This window comes from Cimex lectularius, unplaced genomic scaffold, assembly GCF_000648675.2.
Source record: "Cimex lectularius strain Harlan isolate CLEC.00 unplaced genomic scaffold, Clec_2.1 scaffold303, whole genome shotgun sequence".
NCBI lineage: Eukaryota > Metazoa > Arthropoda > Insecta > Hemiptera > Cimicidae > Cimex > Cimex lectularius.
Window position 1 is genome coordinate 1 of NW_019392917.1, and position 23,094 is coordinate 23,094.

Here is a 23,094-nt window from a genome sequence, read left to right on the forward strand (position 1 = left end):
TGTTTACGCCGATCGCCCTTTGAACCCTTCTGGAGGTCTCCGGCCGGTCGGCGAGTCAGTTGTTGCCTAGAGCCAAAGCCGAGAACACCGTTATACCTGCCTATCTAAACCCGTGTTGTGCGCAATTGATGGTTTTTACGACCTGCCCGTGTCCCTTAAGAGTTCGGTACCAAACGTCTGAATCCGCCGGAGACTGTGGGGCCCTACCTAGTCGAAGAAAGAAGAGGACGACTGGGGCCGAGCTGCTTGAACTCGTTGGGGTAAGTGCAAACTTAAAAGTATCCCAATCCCCTCCTCGGATTCACTCTTTAAATTTTAACATAAAGGTATTTACCCATTCATATACAGTCCACTTAACGAACAAAAACAATTTAAATTATTTTTTATAGTTTTCAAAGGCGGACGGATACATCACTACTGCTTTTTGATCTTCAAAATATTCATATCGGTTAGCCGGTAGCCCCTTGTAAAATTTTTACTTAGCTTTAATCACCACACATTTTTACTTAGCTATTATATACATACATAATGGTATCAACGACAGTATAATTAAATTGTTGATAAAAATTAAATAACTTAAAAAAAATGTAAATTAGAGAAAGGTCTTTTTATTGTAAAATATTCGTCAGCGTTAGTATTCAAAACCCAATTACTACTACTCTTTATTTGCTAACATTCAAAGTCTTTGAAGTTGGAGTTTTCATATCTCAAAGTATGCTCATTAATGCTAATTTCCCAATTAAATGTTGGCTTGATGGGTCGCAATTCTTCATTTGTTTCTTACCACGTTTCACAAACTATCGCGACATTGTTTAATTTACATGCTTTTTTCAAATATATTAGATCCGTCAATTTTATGACATGGTTTGTGTGTCGATAATATCATTTTATCAATAAAGCTGAGATCAGGATTGGATTTGCAACGTCCCCAATGAAATTTCAGGCCTTCACCCCTCCTCGAAAAAATATTTTAATTACTCCGTCTAATGTATAAAAATAATCGATAAATTCCTTTCGTATTGTTAAAATTAAATGGAAAAAACCGACATTATCCTTTAGAAGAGGACTGTTCTGACGGATAAACGCCGTTTTATTCAAATTCAAGCAATTGTAACAATTTATGTCGTATCCAACGAGAGTTTGTTGGAAATAAAGAAATATGTAAGATACAACTGAAAGAGAAGGGAGAATTTGGAATAGAAACTGAATTGAGAGAGAAGATTGTTTCTGTGTAGAGAAAGTCTTTCCTGTTAAATGTCCTTGCAGTGGTGCATGCGACTCTAATCGAAAAGGGAAAATAAATTTCTTCATTGAATATTTCATATTTGCATATTGCATATGGTATATTTCGGTGAAATGGAGCGTAAGAAAATATTAATAAGCCAATTCATGGTCGGTAATTGAATTGAACACCTCTCAATGTCTTTTAATATTTTTATCAGTAATATCAATATCAAAAGTAATGATTTTATTGTTCAAATAAGAGTCATAATTTGAATCTCTTCAATTCACGTTCCAATCTGAATTGAACCTGACTATCGCGATCAGGCACTTTGGCGCTAAAAATGCAATAAAAAATATGATCAAAAGGAAATGGGAGGGTCACTGGGTTGGATCAGCAGAGAAGAAGCTCCTACGTGTAGTATTTAGTTTTATTTTAGTAATTTTGGCTATCATATATTAAAAAATAATAAAAAGTTTCTATGCGGTTTTAAAAAGCGATCATTAAAAATAATTAATATTTGAAGTACATATTCGTTGGCTAAACGCATATAATGCTTAATTATAATATTATAGATGGGGTCTCCGCTCACGAGCTGATCAAAAGAGTTGGCTCAATTTAGTGAGCGAGTGATACGAGCGAGACGCTCTGGCAAAAAAAAATAACCTGACATTGCCTTTACTCCGACACCAACTCTTCAGTGATCGCCATTCAATTTTGAATTCTGTCTTTAAAACCACTCAGTAACTTGACAAGTGACTTAAACACGTTGCGTCTCCAACCACTCTCACGATCTTCGCTCCGTTCTCCTGAACGTCTCTCCAGGCAATCCGGATTCGGCATTTTTGCGATCAATGCGTTCCCACGTTTTAATGTTCGTTTTAATTCCGAGTATTATAATGTCCGCAATGACAAGGACAAAATGTTTTCTTTTAGTTTCAAAACAGTGATGCTAGATAAACGTTTAGGCGGGTTTGGATTAGACAAATATCAACAAATTTGGTTTTAAAGATTATTTAGAGATCGTGAGATGCGGTCTGGTGTGATTTTCTTCATCGTGCCAACGTTTCGATCTTTATTGAGATCCTCTTCAGGGCCTGGGATTTATGAACATTGTTTAAATTTTACAAATACATGTAGGATGTGAAAAAAAATGAATTTATACAACGCTAGAAATTTTATGTTCAATCAAAGTTTTTTTTGCACATCCTACATGTATTTGTAAAATTTAAACAATGCTTATAAACCCCAAGCCCTGAAGATGATCTCAATAATGATCGAAACGTTGGCACGATAACGGAAACGTTTTAATTATACAGATACATATAAGATTTGAAAATGAATTTACTAAACGATGTACACAATTACAATTAATTATTCGAACCCACGATCTTCTGCTTGATACGCCGCTGCTCTACCACTCGATCCAATCGGACACCAACTTCCCATCTCAACCGCACCTTTTGAATTGTCCCTCCTTTTTGCCATTTTTCAAATGTCGTGTAATCTGGTTGGATTCTCGACGACAAATGAAATGGCCACGGAGAGCTTTAGTGAAGTATACTTCATTTTCGAATCCCGCTCGTGCCATTGACTTTTTTATCTCGACTCTAAAAACATTAATTAATTGTAATATATTAATTGGTCAAGAGGACCACGAAATTAGTGAATTTGATGTACACAATATAGAAATTTTAGGTTTAATCAAAGTATTTGTACTCACTCAGAGTGTGTTTTTTTGTGCAGATTCGTCACGATTGAGTGTCGTGGCGAGAGTGTTAGTGAGACATTAATGTTTTTGTGTATATTTGTTTGATTTTGAAGGAGTTAGGAAGGAAATAGGGATAGAAATTGATTTTTCTATGAAGAGCTTGCTTCTTTGAGGAGAAATGGACAGACAATGGAAAAAAAAGTAATGATTATAAACAACCCTTTCAGGATTATTATAGACGGTATTAAGAGAGATAAATTGTTCGCAATTTAGACTATGTAGAATTGTAATGATTATTTTTTATGTTATATTATATGCTTTATATGTTATTGATATCGAATTCGATTTATGAGATTAGCGTAGCCGCGGTTGAGTTTACATATGTCTTGAACAAAAGGATCTTCAGTGAGGTCACAACAAAAACGACAATTCTTTAAGTTTTGGCCGAGCTTTCGACGATTATATTGACATCATCAGGATCTATTTATTTTAGGAAAATATCACAGTTAGAACACGTTATATCATTTAAAAAAACAAAATTACAAAAACAATTATTTATCTTACTTTAACTCGATGAGTGTGGAAATTTTTTTTCGTTTTTGTTGTGACTTCACTAAAGATCCTTTCGTTCAAGTTGTTCAACAAGCAGGTCGATACATCATCTCATCTTTACATATGTCTGTTCGGTAATTTATGCTCTATTTGTCTCTGTTGATGTAAAATTTCTAAAATGTTACGTTTAGTTTGTTTTGTTCTGTGTTTAATTGTGTTTGTGTTCAAAATGGTGGGTAGACAGTGTTGTACGATTTTGTTTAGATTTTTTTCAATCATAGATATGTTGTTTTACCATCTTACGGGATGTAATTCCGATATAAGTTGCCGGATATACATACAATTCATTTTATAAATTATACCAGTCTTTAATTTTTACTAGTGTGGAATCTTTAATTTTGGAAAAAAGAGTGTGAATAGTTTTATAATTTTTGAAGGCTATTTTGAAGTTATCAGAAGAGAGAAATGTGTTTAATTTGTATGATAGACCGTGAACGAATGGAATGGATGTTTAGTTTTGAAAACAAATTTACTGATTTCATAAAGAATTAGTTTTTAATAATTTATAATTACATAGAATATTACAATTATACTGCTCCCAGTTTTATAAATTATGTACGCTTTTAATATTTCAGGATCACTTTATATTTAGTTGGGAATATAGCCCGGGGACATTTTCTTCATTTGGCTGTATAAGGAAGATCTTAAGATTAAAAATGTTTCTGTACGTCTTACACATTCTAATAAGCAAGAATATTTACAACATTTTTGACATTTCTCAAAGAAAAGGTTATTGTTTATAATTATTTAAAAAGCTAAAAAATTTGTTAAAAAAAGAAAAAACATTTCGAAATGGATCGTCCGATCCGCTGCCAGAAGTCATTGGTTTACAAATATTAGATGTAGTTCAGAAAAGAGAAGAGTGAGAGAGAGAGAGAGAGAGAGAGAGAGAGAGAGAGAGAGAGAGAGAGAGTCATTCGTTCAAGAGAAATTCAGCCGGGTCATCTAAAAAGGACACCTTTTTCATCCCTGAAGTAACTAAGCTACCATTCTTTCTGAACACAATAATGTTTGATTTGTGTAAATTAGCTGTCAGATTCCATTGTTCACAATAGGCATGAAACATTTTATCCTCTTAAGCTCTGAAGAAGTGTCTGCTAAAATAACCATGCCATCCGCATACAGTAATATTTTAATAACTGAAAAATTCACGCGAGTTTTTAAAACTTTCTTTGTATAAAAATAATTTATTTTCTAAAATTGGTTTTCAAATGGTGTCATCGGTTCGGTCGTATCAACCATTTTTCATTTGCAAATCTGTTAAACACAATCATCCAAAATATATCTTGTAAACATTGCAGGTTTTTTAATTAAACAAAATTTTTACAAAAACTTGCGTTGTATAATCCACTACGGAAAAAAAACATTTCCAACACAAAAGACACCATATGCGGGCCCTTACACCTTTGACTGAACGTAAATGCCAAGTATAAAGTCAAGTCAAAATTGAATGATTTCCAGGGTGAAAATTCTTATCCCTATACGAGATGTTTCATAATCGGATTGAATGAGTATTGCATAAATTGCATAAAGAAGAAATTTGTACTTTGGCATGGTTTAATTCAATAATAATTTTTTGTGTTGTGTGTGCGCATGTATTTATTAGCGTGAATGGCGAGGGGTGAGGGTGAAATATAACGTCATCATCGCCCCTCGAACGTTGAGAGCGTATGAGTATGTGTTCGGGGTCGATGGCGGAATATTTATAAAAGTACTCCATCGACCCAAACTAGATTAGTTTGAGTATAGGGTCGTGGAGGTATACCAAGTACTCCACCGACCAAACGAAACGAGTGTACTGTATGGATGTATTTATGTGTATGAATGTATTTATTTGTATGAATGTAATGTTTGAAAGGGTAAATAGAATATAGACTTATTAGGGGGCTGAAATGATTAGATGTCGGAAGCCCCAGGCAAAAAAAAAAATTTAAGAATTTGGACATAGATGTAGATGTAATTTCAGGGTATAGTATACTGCGCCCTTTAAGAGCTATTGTATCCCCCGTGCTCTGCCTAAAGCACATCGGTGGGTCCTATTTCATCAAGAAACTTGATTAATAGGCCCGGTTTCAGTAGTTGAAGCTCTTCTATGGTCACATTGTACATCCCAAAACACTTCCTCCTGCGGGCTAATGTAGCTCCGCAGTTTGTTAGTAAGTGTGTTCGTGTCTCTTCTGCTTCCTTGCAGAATCTACATGTGCCATCTTGGATTGTTCCAATTTTCTTTAGATGTCCATTTAATCTACAGTGTCCTGTTAGGAATCCTGTTCCTGCTTCCCCACATTCTGTGATTTCTTTCTTGCCAAAATTGGTTAGAAGATGCTTGGATTGTCTATGTCCAATAAGTGAATTCCAAAGTTCACTCATTTTCTTTTTGTCCTTCTGTCTGAGATATTCGTTAATAGTGTGGATTCCTATGCCACAGAAGGGTTCGGGTCCTAGATTCGGACGTAAGAAACAACACTTTCTTTCTTTCTCCGGCACTCTCAACACGACACGAAAGAATGGCACAATTACACAGAAGACAAACACTTCGAGCCCTGAAGATGATCTTAATAAAGATTGAAACGTTGGCACAATAAAGAAAATGTTTTTTTGAAACCTACATCACACCAGACCGCATCTCACGATTTCTGAAGAAGTAAGAAACAAGGGGAGGAATGAGAAAGAGAGAAAGAGAGAGAGATACAGAAGAATATGATAGACAAAGAGAGTGAGAGAAAGAGAGATACAGATCTAATTACAAAATGCAGTTGTCAAACGGAAAATAGTTCTAAACCAAAAAAAACTTACAATTGCTGCAGGATCGGATTTAATTAACGTTTTATCACCCTTGTAAAAAATTCAAATACTACACAGATACCTAGATCTGTCCTAACAGGGCAGTTCTTTTTTGAAGTTAATTAAACTTTTCCTTTCCCTGAGAAGGAAAAAAAAGAGAGAAGGAAATTTGTCCCGCTGTATAATGCGCGGTTTATGGCTGAATGGAGGAGCCGGCAACTGGGACCGACAAGTTAAAAACAGCCCTGAAAGACCCCCCTCTCACCATTCGACAATCGTATCTTCCGAAGCGAGATGAGGCGGACAATGCACCCGGGAGAGACTTCCGCCAATGATTGTTCCCGCCCTAGTCGGCCGGAACAAGTTTAATTCGCACTCTATTTAAAAAAAAAAAACTCAATTATATATAGACTTTTAAGTTTGTAACATTTCCTCAGATGAGAGAGATCCAATCAATTTGAAATTGTGTGAAATTCTTTTTCGGAGAAAAACGGCTTTCAAACAATTACTCTCGCCTTATAAAGGGAATCAAGTTGTTGATTTGTCATCAATTGATTGAATTGTCAAATTAAATTACCGACAGTGATGGTTTTCTACTCTGATATTTTTTTTGTATTCTTTATCTGTCAAAAACAGCACTTTAATAATCCCGTTTAAAGGAAAATTGATTGGACGCCCGAAATTATTTCGTACAAATTTTATGTTTCAGTTTCAAACTGTAGAGAAGTCTTATGCAACTATCTTATACTTTAATATCTCGTTTATTCTTTATTAAAAAATTATTCTTGTGGTTGAACTTTAATGAAGCAACGTTTAAAATGATAAATAGAAATTCTAAGGGTAAAGTACACTGGAATAAGACACTTATGGATATGTACATATTCATAATCCGTTATTGTTTCATTTTGTTTTCTCATTTTTCAAGAAGAAACTTTGAAAATAACAAAACCACTATTATAAATTCATTTCCTAAACTTACAAGGTTACTCTATTGGAAATCTTTTCTTTGCTTATGTACATTTTTACCAATGCTAATATTGCCATCGCACTCACGTTGTTGTTTGTTTCTTCCTCGAAATATATTGTACAATAATTAATAGCATGTTTTGTCGATAGAAAGTTTGATGGTTGTCAACACATGAACTCCCCAACTCTGTCCTCAGTAAATTGGTTTAAGCTTTAGTAGTTAATTAGGTTTAACTAAATTGATTAAGTTCGTTTGAAGTTCATAGGAGTTGATTTAGTGTTTATGCTTTTGATTATGTTTTATAACCAATAAAAAAACGTGTGTTGATGTTTCAAACGGATGAGATTGAAGTGAAATTTACCTCCTCGTCGAGTCACGAGAATAAATTTTAAGGTTTAAAATCTGCTATTAATAACATCGATAATTTCAATTTTATACAAACCACGATCAAAAGGGGTCTAAAATATTTATTAAATATTGGGCTTCCTCTCGGTTTTGCCCATCCCTATAAGGTTTTCCAATAAATAACTCCAATGTCCAATTCCATACACTCGATAAATAGAAAAAAAAATCAAGGGGCACTGGTGATAAAAAAGTAGTATTATAAAATCGTGTAAACGAGAGTATAATTTATCAATAATGTATTAATTGATGTTTAAAACGTAAAAAATATAACAGTACCTATAGGAAAGATAAATAATCCTAATTTTCTGCCCATTTATATTTAATGAATTGTGTGAAAACGCCCACTCTTTGGAAATCGTCAAAAGCAAAAGCGTGTTGATTAATTAATTATACTTCCCTGTGAAATAATCATCCCTGTTATAATAACATTGTCTAAATTTCTCATAGTGTAATGGAAAGTTTATACAGTGATGTTTCAACAATGGAAAGTTCGCCATCATTCAAACCAGAGAAATTCAATGAAATCCTTTATCGATCTTTCAAAATCTTCATTTAAGTTGATTCGTGAATTTCAATTAATCTGATTACATTTGTTTAAACAAAAAATTCCACGTTGTGTATAAACTTACTAATTGAAATTTTAGTCTAATAGACTAAAACATCGAAAATAGGCTAAGGACCGAATTGCAAATAAAATTAATAAATAATGGGACTTTCTGCAGTTAATAGTTTTCTGCTTCAATGTTGTCGTGGTATATAAGCTATTGCCGGTCGGTCTATGATTAATTTCCTTGATTTCCACGTTGAGATTTTATTCTTTAACATACAAGTGCTCATTGATTACTCTTCAGTTTGCTATTTCGTATCCGTTGTGTTCTTTGGTTGATCAACAGTTGAAATATCGTAAGTTCACTTAGCCATTAACTTCTGTTGGTAAAGAAAAGGTTTGCTATCCCCGGGTAATAAAACCCCCCCTGCCTTTTTGCCTATCCTAAAATTTAAGATGGGCTTTTCCAATTTTATTTTGACATGTGCTTTCCATTTCAAAGCCCATATAGAGGTACTTCGCTTTGTTTTACGCAATTTTGAAACCCTCAAAGCTGGTTGATATATTCTTTATTTTTCTGTAGGTTAAGAACAGAAGATGGATAACGTATGAAACAAAAGATACACCATTATCTTTTTGTTCAGTTTTTTTAAAAAATTAATTAAAGATTTTTAGCTCTTGAATTTTAAAATCGATTAAGCGTTACTCCTACCGTTACGATTATTGAATTATCAACGGAGATATCATCTTCTCTCGAAGATGGTTGGTAAAAATCAGGACTTTTACTGGGTGTCAGCAAGGAAATCTTTCAAAAAGTTGTGCCTAGTAAGCTAAGAAGGCGTTTTGAAACATGGTTTTGTAATGATTTAATAAAATTGACCTAGTTGTGAAAATTTCTCTTTGGTTTTGATGAGTGATGAATTTGTAGTTTGGTCATTTCAGTTTCAATGATGGGAAGGTATGCTTTATCGTGAGTTTCTTTTTAATGTGTGCTTCATATACCACTGAAAATTGCAAGATACCTTAACGAATGACAGCAGCGATTATAGACAGACCGGAATGATCAAAAACGGCTATTTTCCCCCGAAGTTACTGGTACCTCACAGTTTTCTTGTGATATGTTAGATACCTTTGATTTCTAGGAAATTCTTGCAGGTTGGAAGACTTTTCAAGGCAAATCGTTGGTTATTTTAGAAACTGAATCAATTATCAAATAGTTTCTAGAATTTCATAAACAACGAAGATTTATAGAAAGAAATGAATCTAAGTTTTTGTAATATGACAGATTTATATTAATTTCTAGTAAATTATGGCAGATCAGGAGAATGTCGTTCCAAGAAATCGTTGGGTTAGTGAACCAATTATCCAGTAGTTTCCGGAAGACTTCATAAACATGACATTTTCTTGTATTATGACAGACACATATTAATTTCTTGGACATTATAGCATATTATTTTTTTTCTGGAGGTATAGTCTCAGTTTCTTCTAATCAACCTAGAAGATCTTTTCTTATAAATTTCTCATAAATGTTTTAGAGATTTTGACAAATCACTTTTTTCAAGAAATATTTTTTTTACTAGTGAAATGAATAATCAAGTACATTCTGGACGTTTCATAAAAAATATAGCTTTTTAGTATGGAAAATAAAAAATGACCTAAAAGATCTATTATGATATGACTTTTCTTCATTTTAAACCCCAGAAAATAGACTACCCGTAAGGTAGTTGAGCACTTCGTATACCACTGAAGATGGCAAGATAACCTAACGATTGACAGCAGCGATTATAGGCATACCAAAATAATCAAAAACGGCTATTTCCCCCCGAGGTTACTGGTACCTCACCGTTTTCTTCTGGGAAATCCTTGCAGGTTGGAAGACTTTTCAAGGCAAATCGTTAATTGTATTTAGAAATTAAACCAATTATCAAGTAGTTTCTAGAATTACATAAACAACGAAGATTTTTAGCAAGAAATGAGTCGGGTTTTTGTAATATGACAGATTTATATTAATTTCTAGAAAATTCTGACAGATCAGGAGAATGTCGTTCCAGGAAATCGGGTTTGTTAACCAATTATCCAATAGTTTACAGAAGATTTCATAAACATGAAATTTTCTTGTATTATGACAGACATTAATTTCTTGGACATTATATGTGACATTATCAATTTTTTTCTGGAGCTACTGGTGACTATAGTCTCTGTTTCTTCTAATCAACCTAGAAGATCTTTTCTTATAAATTTCTCGTAAATGTTTTAGAGATTTTGACAAATCACTTTTTTCAATAAATCTTTTTTTTTACCAGTGAAATGAATAATCAAGTACGTTCTGGACGTTTCCTAAAAAATATATCTTTTTAGTTTGGAAAATAAAAAATGACCTAAAAGATCTATTGTGATATGGCTCTTCTTTATTTTATACCCCAGAAATTGGACTACCCGTACGATTGATAGCAGCGATTGTAGGCCTACCGGAATGATCAAAAACGGCTATTTTCCCCCGAAGTTACTGGTACCTCATCGTTTTCTTGTGATATGTTAGATACCTTTGATTTCTAGGAATTTCTTGCAGGTTGGAAGGCGTTTCAAGGGCAAATCGTAGGTTTTTTTTAGCAATCAAACCAATTATCAAGAGTTTCTAGAATTTCATAAACAACGAAGAAAAGAAATGAATCGATTTTTTTTGTAAATGCCAGATGTATATTAATTTCAAGAAAATTCTGACGATCAGGAGAATGTCGTTCCAAGAAATCGTTCGGTTTGTGAACCAATTATCCAGTAGTTTTCAGAAGACTTCATCAACATGAAATTTTATTGTATTATGACAGACACATATTAATTTCTTGGACATTATAGCATTTTTTTCCTGAAGTTATAGTCTCTGTTTCTTCTAATCAACCTAGAAGATCTTACTTTTCTTATAAATTTCTCATAAATGTTTTAGAGATTTTGACAAATCACTTTTTTCAAGAAATCTTTTTTTACCAGTGAAATGAATAATCAAGTACGTTCAGGACGTTTCATAAAAAATATAGCGTTTTAGTATGGAAAAGTGAAAAAACGACCTAAAAGATCTATTGTGATAAGACTTTTCTTTATTTTATACCTCAGAAATTGGACTACCCGTAAGGTAGTCTTGAGCACTTCTGTTTGTTACACTAAGCTGTAGTGTCCTTTCCGAAGTGGCTGACCTCTCCGGTCTACGCTTTCCAGTTTCATAATCCATGTTCCGTTGTCTCTGGTGTTTCAAGGCAGAGTCGGCAAGTTTCTGTCTCAAGTTTTTTATTTTTTAAGGTGGTAATTAAATAGGCAATGGCCAGTAGCATTTTCCTTATTTCCTGCTTGCTGGGAAAGAGGTAAATTTTTGCTTGTCGTTGAAATATTGATGTTTGATTGTTTACATCGTTTTCCCAGGAGTTGGAGATATATTAAGTATTCCCAGAACAGGTCTAAAGTCTAAATTCTTCAGTGCTGCTTGGCTGTCAGTTGGCATGAATTTCTGCTTGGAAAATTGATAAAGAGCCTAGAGGTTTTGCTATGCCAAAATTTTTTCTTTGACTCCTGCCCCCATCCATGTTTCATTTTGGATCCGTGCATTAAACCACAATTATACTTATATGATTTTGACGAAGTATGATAAAAATGATAAATGATTTTTAAAGCAATGCCTTTCCTCTTAAATAACTAATTGCTCTTAAATGTACAATTAGTAAACACCTGTGACGAAATGAATTCATAACTATTTAACTCTGTCTTTGAAGAACTTTTATTATATTATGTCTTTGAAGAGTTTTTAAACCGACCGAAGTTTCTCGATAGACAGTTTTTTCTAACTCTTATAAGAGGGTCCCTTTTCTCATGTCTATTTCCTTATTTCCTCAATGCAACACAAATAAAAGTCTTATATTAGGTTCTAGCTATTGGCTTAAACTCTTACTTATTTTCACTTTAAATTGCTTTTTATTGAATAAACTTATATAACTCAGCACAAGGATAAATTTCAGCAATTTCAGTCAGTTTTTACATTAATGGGGGCAGTTTTTTTTGTTGTTCCAGGGTTATTATGTCAAATAACAATGATGACTTTTTCATTTTCAGAGATAATGATGGCCCATGGGTTTCATTTTTTTAGTCATCAGCATATTTTTAATTGTAAAAATTGCCGATACAGGTAGAGCCCGGGTTCGTTTTTCCCTCTTTTAGCTTAGACATACAATTTTATCCGAGGATTTTTTTCCGAAGGTCGATTTTTTTCCTTAACAAAAAATCATACACTTTGTAATGTTTCTTACTAATTTTTTTAATAGAAAAAATCCAAGACGTGAAAAATTGTTGCATGTAGTGAAGGTGTTTCAAGAAATGACAGACGAGATTTTTTTTGATTTGCGAGATTTTGTTTTGTGGAAGTAGACGGCGAGGAGGATAAACATATATTTACAAACGTCCCTGCCCATCAGAAACTCATGAACAGGGTGTCATATTACCAACAAATTATGCAAATAGGCATGCTTGCCTCATCGCTCAAAACATTTTGAGAGAAAATTAACTTCACAAAATTTTAGATAAATGTTCAACTATGATTGAACTAGTTTGTGAGGAATATTTGTATTTATTTTTATTTCACATTAACATTTACCTTTTTTGTAAAGAATTCGTTAATGACATGTTTTCAAGTACTGAATATACGAAGTAATAACGTGTAATTACTAATATGAAAGCCTGCGTTTAGTTATTTATTAATTATTCGGAGATCGGGAGATGCGTTCTGGTGTAACGTCGGTTTTAGACAAATATTTTCTTCATCGTGCCAACGTTTCGATCTTTATTGAGATCGTGAGATGCGGTCTGGTGTGACGTAGGTTTTAGAAAAACATTTTCTTTATCGTGCCAAAGTTTCGATCTTTATTGAGATCATCTTCAGGGCCTGGGATTTATAAACATTGTTTGAATTTTACAGATACATGTAGGATGTGGAAAAAAAATTATGAATTTATACAATGCTAGAAAATTTTAGATTAAAAAAAGTTAATTTGAATGAATTATATATTTAAATAATTCCATCCTACATGTATTCTACAATTCAAACAATGTTTATAAATCCCAGGCCCTGAAGATGATCTCAATAAAGGTCGAAACGTTGGCACGATAAAGAAAATGTTTTTCTAAAACCTACGTCACACCAGACCGCATCTCTCGATCTCCGAATAATCATTGACTAACGGTCACTAAACATCACAAACGTTATTTATTAATTTAATGTGTTTTGTATGAAAGTATTTAAACAATAAAATATATGATTTCTGTCAAACATTATACCGAGTTTATTCTATAGCTGAGCCTTTGGTTAAAGCATACTTTATCAGATAACTCTAAATGCAAAACCGTTGTGAGATATCTGCCTATGATGAGAATTCTTTAGAGTTAAGAATCTTTGTCTTTTTTTTAAGAAATCAGATCAAACATCAAACTTGATTATGAGATTATTTCATTTTCAATGATGGGAGTCCTCCAAAGAGTTTTACCGATAATTGAAAATTTTAATATTACACCCGATCATCAGTTTGGATTCCGCTCATTTCCCTTGAACAAAAACAACATTGCTTGGGTGTCTTTCTTGATTTAGAACAGGCCTTCGATCGAGTCTGGCACTCGGGTTTGCTTTGAAAAATAAAGAACGCTCTCCCCTCAAGCGTACTATCTCATGCTGGGATCATATCTGACGGACCTATTTTGCCGAGTCCGTCCCTGAGCTGAATTTTCACCTTATGTACGCATTAGGCCGGGTTTTCCTCAGGGAAGCATACTTAGCGCATTTTTGTTCAATACACACAGCAATCCTCTGCACATGTTAACATTTCAACACGTACATTCCCTGTTGATAAGGCGATTTTTGCACGTCATTCGGACCCCTCAATTAACAGTATGGCTCACAAAATGTAGAACGAAAACGAGCATATAGATAAATTTTAACCTAAATAAATTTATCTGCCTCCCAGTTAGAACTTGCTTACCACTAAACTTGTGCGTTTTTACGTACTTTTCATAGATAAACCAGACTGGGAATCCCCTCACAAGATTGAAAATACAAGAAACAAACAGGCGTTATAAATTATTAAACAGACTACTTGACTCACGATCAAAATTAGACATGGAAACACTTTTTTTTCTTTTTTTAAACGAGGGTTCGCAACAGTAGAGGTCATATAAACCCTCAGGGTGCCGATGTTTTTGAAAAAAAGTCCATTTGTAAGTATGTCGGGTTTCTGGATTCGAACCCGGGACCTTCACCGTACAGTGATGAGCGCCGTGTCAACGCCTAACCCGTTGCGGCCACCGATGCCCCCGAAACAAACTTTTAACTTAAAAGATAAGACCTCTCTCGACATACGGTTATGAATTGAATGAAGCATTCTAATTCCAAAAACGTCTCCAAACAAGCCGATCTAAAATTTTCCTTTTTATGTTTCAAATCATAAACAACCAACACGACCTCATCAAAACCCGATATAAAAAATTCCATCAATTACTAACCATCCAAATAATCTACGTCATGTTACATCGCTTCTAACCCTACTAGAAAATACTCCAAGACCATTGAAGCGAAAGGGGCCCCGAGACCTTCTCATGAGGGACGGGGTGTGTCTACAAATAACTCAAACGACACAACATCGCATAAATCGAAAATATTTATTTGATACCATATTTGTAGTTGTACGAACAGGCAAATTTTTTTTTATTTTCTCGATAAAAGAAAATTCTGCCTTTAATTTGTGACATACTGCTTTATACATTGCTTTATACTGCAGATATTCCCACTAAACCTACACCCTACTTGCATCCTTCGCCGTTGATACAGCTGTACTATCCTCCAATTCCGATCCTGCGGTTGCTTCGGAAGATCTGCAGGAACATATCTCATGTATAGCAGATTGGTGTAGACAATGGAAAATGAAGATAAAGGAAAGCAAGAGGCGTCCATGTCACATTTACACTCCGAAGCAAACCTCCTCTCACGATATACTACAACAACGTTCCTATCCCCAAATCCGACTGCGTTCGCTACCTTGGGTTCCACCTACACTCACGACTAACGTGGAATCAAAATACACGACTGACACGACAAAACCTAAACAGACGGTATGGTCTACTGCACAGACTCATAGAACGACAGTCTAAACTATCGACAAAAAACAAACTTACAATTTACAAAACACTACTACAACCGATTTGGACGTACGGAATAGACTGGGGGAACCGCTAAACCTTCCAATATCCAACGTCTCCAATCCTATCAATCTAAAGTCCTCAGATCCATTGTAAATGCTCCTTATTATGTCTCAAATGCATCCACAACGACCCTCAAATTCCTTATATCCAAAAATTTATTCCCCAAAAATTTACCAAGTTTCACAGAAAACTCTCCCACCATCCAAATAGTCTTGCCTAAGCCCTGTCCGATAGAACCCATCCCTACAACCCCATAAGGCATATTAAGAGGAAATGGCCCCGCGACCTCCTTTCCGATTAAACTATAAAAAAACAAAACATAAACAAAGTGAAGAGGGAGGATAACATTGATTATTTTCTCCCCTCAATGTAAATAGTTGTATATAAGTTCATGTATCCGCAAATTACATATTGTAAATAATAATTACAGATTGTAATAAAAATAGAAAAAAAAATTTGTCACATTGTTTTTATCAGTAAATATTTCTTTATGCTGTTTTAAATTGGGAATATCAATTAGAGATAAACACACTTAATCCTTAATCCAAAACAAGGATAAAGGATTTTTCAATGTTTAATTTTTACGGAATTTAAAATCTTTATTCAGTCTCATTTGAATTCCGGAGCAATAAACTGTTAGTTTTCATCTTTGTTTTCTTAATTTAAATTTTTAAACTTAAAAACGCTAGTGTTGAGGATGATGCGCGTGGTGTGGCACTTATCGATGATGGACGTTCCATCAGGTATTGCTGCTATTGACATCGGAGTTCTCTACGAAACATTGCGAGATGCCATTAGATGTTTTCAAGAAACTGGGTCCTACCATAGAAGGGCCCGGTTCTGGACGCCCTATGGTAACAGAACCACAATATGACCAATGATGTTTTTGACTTTGAGAATTTTGCGAAACCTGTCCCTTACTATTGCTCAAGTGATTCATCAACTCCAGGAAGTTTGAAGTGTCCAAATTTCTGAACGCACTGTTCGAAGACGATTATGTCAGTATGGCCTGATGGCTTTTCGCCCAGTATGAGGACCAGAATTGACCAAAACACTTAGAATTACACGGTTCGCATTTGCTTAAGAAAAACCAACCATTGGTCTTTGGACGATTGGTCTGATGTACTTTTTACAGATGAGTAAAGATTTGCTCTACGAACTCCAGATGGGCGTGAAAAAATGTGGAGAAGGCAAAATGAAAGGTACGATGACTGCAATTTTTCCTAGTGCCAACCTTTTCAACGTAGCTCAATGATCGTGTGAGCGGGAATTTTAATGGAGAGTCACACAGAGTTGGTGGTTGTTAGTGGAGGGTCTTTGACGGCCAATCGCTATGTGGATGCAATTTTGGAACATCATGCGTTGCCTATCCTCGATGAAACTTAGTACAAACGTAGCTTCAACAGCATAACATGATGGTGTTAGCCTGTCCAGCCCGTTCTCCAGACTTGAACCACATCGAACATTTATGGGATAACCTCAAAAGACGAATAACAGCACGTCCATCACTTCCTGATACACTCCACCATCTTGAAAGCTCTCTTTGTGAAGAATGGCCTAACCCAGAGAGCTCCAGCAAAGATACATTTCCAGACTGGTAAAAATTATGCCGAGGCTGTCTTCGAGATGTAATTAAGGCAAGAGAAGGAAATACGCGATATTGAAATGGTAATTAAAAATCTAAAACAAAATTAAAACAAATTTTATCTGTCCGTCTTTTTTTAATTTTTAAAAAATTTGTTTCCATTTTCCTTGGCAATTTCCTTTTCGTTTTTTTTACTTTTTCAGATAAAGACTCAATTATTAAACGTTAAAAGACGTGAAACTTTGATTAATATGAATAAATGTATACAGATCATGTTATATTTCAAGTGGGGGGGAATTTTGTGCCTGTCAGTGTATTTAATTTCGTGTTATTTATATGAATATGATTTATTTATGCGCTCTTGTTTAGAAAAAGAGCGATTTTTATTCATTCAATTAATTAAGACCGCAAAATCCAGTAATAATGATAAACACTAAACAGATCATTAAGCTATTGTAATCATGTTGTATTATGTATACAAATATTGCCTTAATCTGTAAACCAGGCTAACATACACAGGTGTATCACAATCCCAATTTGGCAATAGGGTCGTCATTATCCGGTGAACGTTTGAGGAGTGGCAATTCAAAGGCATCCGTCCGTCTCTCTAATCACGCGGTTTGGATGATATTGACTTTTAAAACGGGCGGACCGTGTTTTTGCAATTCGTTGGTGGTTTTCCTTTTATGTGTTTCATTTGACCCTGTTGAACCAATCTGGCTGATAGAACTCGCATGCCGGGTCGACAAAGGGGTAAATATCGCCCTGGTCAATACCGTAGCGTAACCAAGGCAATGTTATAACTTTATATATTTCTTACATCCGCGGTAAGTGGTCGAGAGGGATAAACAAAAAATTCTGAGACCTTACTCGCCGTCGGGTCTAAAATAAATACACTGACTTAACGACGCAGAATTGTTTTAAATAAACCGTTCCAACCGTAACATCGCAGTTTTCAAATTATCGATAGTGCGAATTTAAGAACTTTCCGAAGAACCTGGCAACCCGCAAAGGCAATTTCCGTGAAATCAAGTTAACCGGAACAGGGCAGACCGTGTCTTTGTTAAACGAGTATCGTGTGTGTTTTAACTGTGTTACAAAGTCGCTCTTGTTTAACAAACTAATATTGTCCCAAAATGCTTGCAATAGACAGTTTCAATTTTTGAAATAACTATCAACACGTTTTTAACGTTGCGTTACTAATATATTTTCCATAAATACAAACTACTATTTGGTTTTGATAAAAAGGTTTTTACTTCAACTACCTAGAGTTTATTCATTTATTTTTAAATCGTAAACTTAGTTATATTGTATGATAAGTTGTGTTCCTTTTCCTGAAATCAAGTTTAAAACTTGATAAATGAAAAGGGGACAGACAGATTCTTCCTCGCAGGTATAAGAAACCATTTTCGAGCGACAGATTCATCCCAAACTTTCCTAACTTCCACGTTTGAGAGATACAGAAACATTCCAAACGTGTAAGTATATTTTTAAGCCCCTGGGTTTGCAGAATGAAAAACAACATATTTATATGATGAATATAATAATGATTATTCAGAAATCGTGAGATGCGGTCTGGTGTGATGTAGGTTTCAGAAAAACATTTTCTTTATCGTGCCAACGTTTCGATCTTTATTGAGATCATCTTCAGGGCTCAAAGTGTTTGTCTTCTGTGTAATTGTGCATTTTTGCGTGTCGTGTTGAGAGTCCTCTCACAGGCGTGGCACAATTACACAGAAGACAAACACTTTGAGCCCTGAAGATGATCTCAATAAAGATTGAAACGTTGGGACGATAAAGAAAACGTTTTTCTGAAACCTACATCACACCAGACCGCATCTTTTCTGATTTCTGAATAATTATTTTTAAGGTGGGTCTGATCGCCTACCCGGGAGGTCATACGAACTCCCTACTGATGCTTGAGTTGCCTGAGTTACCCTTGGCTACAAGGGGGTGTCCGGGCGCAAAATAATTGTGCAGCCCTGAGGGCGTGGCAACCTCTCTAAAGCACAAGCTGTACTCGTGTCGGCATGGGGCGGCGGGTGCCTTATCAGAGGCACACGAGGGTTAGGGTACCAGATCTGCATAGACGGTGGAGGGTGCATAACCATCTGTACTACGGAGTAACAGAAATTTTCCAAGGTTCAGCCCCTGTTACAGTAGGAATTGAATATAGTGGTTCGTTGTGACGCCCATGGCGGGAACTTAGATAAGAGGATGTCTTTTATCTGTGACCTTTGCATGAAACTTGCGTATGACCATCGTTATACACCCAACCTCACAGGATTCGGCGGATTAGACCGAAGCGTATAAGCGTTGAGGACGCCATGATTACGCTGAAAGAGTCCCTCGAATCCGTGAGTAGTGGCGGATGGAAATGATTAGTGAATCGGTTGCTCCTATTCGAGTATGCTTTGCACGCAGGTGTAGGCTGAGCTCGAGCTTGGAGGCTTTTATTGTAGGCGGCTCCTCTAGGGGGTGGTTTGCAATTCCTCTTTAAACAAAACCGCGGCCGTGGCGGATCCGATAGTTTCTACGCTGGGGAAGCCCCAATACTCTGCGAGATAGAGTTCCTTCTCTCTCTAGGGAGCGCGCGGGAGACCAGGCTGATGAATTTCGGCTTAGGTAGCCCTTTGCGGCGGTTCGATGCTTAATGCGGACCTGACCACTCGGAATGGGCAAGCGGGGAACGAGGTTGTCTTGGCCCCTCGGGGCTGAGCTGCCGCTCACCAATGCTGCGGCAGTAACACCCTTCTGTCGTATGCGGAGGTGCATCAGCTCTCATCTTCATAATCAAAACGTCCGATAAGGCCGAATAGGCTAGGTGCGGACGTTAAAGATCCTCATTGTCTTTTTAAGGAGGACCGAGTATACGAGAAAGCAGTTCCTTAGTTCAGGGCAATCGACTCGATCCTTTTCCTAAGGATTGCTAGGTCATGGACTGTCGTTGATGCAATTCTTTTCTCTGGTTTTTCTTTGTATCCCAGGTTATCCATTGAGCGATTGCTTCTCATTTGAAGATAATATGGGTGGCTGTTTCGTCCTCCTCATTGCGGACTCAAGGAATAACCCACGTTATCCTGATATTTTCTCAGATGACAGTGACACGGTAGTTATATCACTTCTCTTATTTTACCCTTCTCTAACTGTAACAGTGAGTTGGACAGTCTTAGTGAAGGTTGTTTATTATTTATTCAACAGGCAGCTTACCACAACCAGTGTAGTATATACATATTGTTATAGTATACATATATATATATATATATATATATATATATATACATTGGATACCACACCCGTCAGTTCCTTTAAATGTTAAATTACAAGTGTTTAACTCAGTTTCTCGATCGATTCTCTGTTGCGCTTCTCAGGTGTGGGGTTTTACATATTTCCTAGAGGTGGAAAACAAAAATTATTTTACCTTCCCTGTTTCTCTCCAACTTATATAATGATATTAGGAACTGAACTGGGCTCAATATTTGTTTTTATTTTAAATTCGCACTTTAAATACATGACGAGAGTTATAGGTTTACTATCCCACAGGCTTCCAAAGATCATGGCGTGTGAAATGTGGAAAAAAAGGGCTATTTTGGGTATTTGAATGGAAGACACTAGCTCTTAACCATGATGATTCCAACGTTATACTTGACCCTAATTTTGATTTCTGTGACACTCGCCCACTTAAAACCAACCTCAACTCGTTAATTATATCGGTTAGAGAATCCCTAAGAGAGGAGTTTGTGGCAAGAACCATGACGTCCCAACTTACACACTATACAGGAATCTAAATCCGAACGTAAAGTGTGCAAGTTTAACTGAAAAAAACAAGCAAAATTTAGATCCTCGATTCATCAGATGGTGAAGTTAAGCGACGAGTTGCTTAGCCTGAACTACAAACCGTACCAAGCTTCTTAACGAGAAGAATGTCGTCTTTCTAACCTGAAAGCAAGGGAGGACATTTTTTATTTATAGCGGTTTGGCCTATTCTTTCTGAATATAGAACATTATTCTTCGGGTGCAGTGTACTTACGAGAAATTTTTTTTTAATGTTGTTGGATGGATCCAATTGGGCTGCATTAGTGGAATACAGCAAGGCAGCCTGGATATATAGGAAAGATTATATTGACGGATAACATTGTTTTTCCTCTATTATTCGAGGTTATTATTATTTTTAGTTCTTTTTTTATTCTTAAGTGTAAACTCTAAATACTATTTCTCTTCTTACTTTTATTCTTGTTTATCCTTATTTCTTTTTACTTGTATATTTTTTCTAGGTTTTATGGCATTTAACTAATTCATTATATTAGTTTTTGTTTAGTTATTTATGTTATTTCGGTAAATTTGTACTTTTGTTAACCATTTACAATAATTTATAATCAGAGAGGTTATTATTTTGCAGTGTATAAAATTAGTTATTTATTTTATTTATATATTTTATTTTATTCTATTATTAGAAATTTTTTATTGTTGTTATTAATTATATTAATTAATATTATTAATGTTATTAATTTTTAAGGGCATTTTAACGGCTAAGGTCATTTCACGCCCTAACATCCAAACCTTCTATCTTAGGTTAGCTATATCTCTTCTGAGTCTCTGCTCTGACTCCAAACATTCACTCGTAAACTAATTTATCCTATTGCCATCCAAGCTTTAATTTATCTTTTTAAAATTCTTAATTTGGAAGGCCAAATGTATGCAAAAATCCCATTTTAAATTACATATAAAATTTATTTTAGTTTCTTTTTTAAATTAGAATTCTGAATTTTTGTTCCAAAATTTAAACATTTCCCATAGGCTTGTATGGCTAATAAATAATAATAATAATGGAGTCAAACTAGCAACAGTCTCAGCATGAGTATAGGCTCATCCTTATCATTTTATTCTTCCATTCAAATATGATAAATAAACTAATTCTACATAACAATAATAAGAAACAAAACACAATAACACTTTTGTTTTCAGAAATTCCAGAAAAAAAGAAATCTTGCACACACAACTCTCATTCAAACATTAGCAGGCAAACATTCAATTTGGGAAAAGGCCTAAATCTCATTATAAATTCCAATAAAATTGAGAAAGCTTAAAATTGCTTTTCGAAAGAAACACTGGGGACCCAGTAACTCCAGTAAATCACATATATTTTTATTAATCAAATTATGAAGGTTTGCATTCAAAGATGTACGGCGTTCGAATCTACCATTCTGCAACACAAAGCGTTGCGTGATGGTATAACCAACGCCTTGATTTGTGGAGAATGCTTTTTTTTCAGTTAGTAAATTAGTATAAACTAATTTTATTAAGAATAATTTTGGCGAAGTATAAAAATAAATTATCCATACAGTTAAGTTTCTATAATTCAGTTGGTTTCTGAAAATTTATATATACGCATATTTTTTCAAATAATTATTTCCTTGCGGATGGTGTTTCATATCATGTTACCTGTTGACATCGAAGTGTGAAGATGTTGGTTAACTGAAGAAATAATTTTTTAACATAGACATTTCTACTAAATACATTTTTTATAAAAATAGTTTGATATTAAGTTCGTTTTAATCCTTGTGTTAATCAAACAAGAATCCAAGAAGCACCGCTACACAATAAATTATGAAAACTTCTGATTTCTTGGACCAAGAAGGTTTTCTATGCGACATTTATAATCTGGAGCAAAACATAAATCAGAAAAAATCGAATAAAAAAATAAGTCACTTGTAAAGACGTCGAATTTTATAACGTGATCTGAACATATATAATCTTATCAAAAAAGCAGAAAGTAGTAAAACGATAAAATTATAGAATTTGAGAAGCTATTTATTCTTTCAAACACAGTTATATTGAAGATTTATGCACTTAAAAAAGGTCCTGTTGATTTTGGATAAAAAATTTTCGAAGATATCTAAACCAATGTGATTCATTTTGTGTACTTGAGCTGCCTCCTCAACATTTAATCCTTTTTTCCCTGAGGATGAGAAAGAATTAGAATATTTTTACATAGTATATTCTCACTTTTAGGCTGTAAGGGCGCTAAATTGAATAA

At 34.8% G+C, this 23,094-nt stretch overlaps 1 protein-coding gene across 2 annotated transcripts in view; it reads left to right on the plus strand.

Annotated features, from left to right (window-relative positions):
- Window positions 1–6: 6 nt before the first annotated feature.
- LOC106663659 (ras-related protein Rab-37-like) overlaps window positions 7–23,094 on the plus strand; it is a 54,016-nt gene continuing 30,928 nt past the window's right edge. The window contains exon 1 of one of the 2 annotated variants that reach the window (XM_024229302.1): window positions 7–260. In XM_024229302.1, the coding sequence (XP_024085070.1) occupies window positions 129–260 (132 nt within the window). In that variant the 5' untranslated portion in view covers window positions 7–128. The remainder of the gene's footprint in view (window positions 261–23,094) is intronic. The other variant, XM_014388666.2, reaches the window with a different exon arrangement.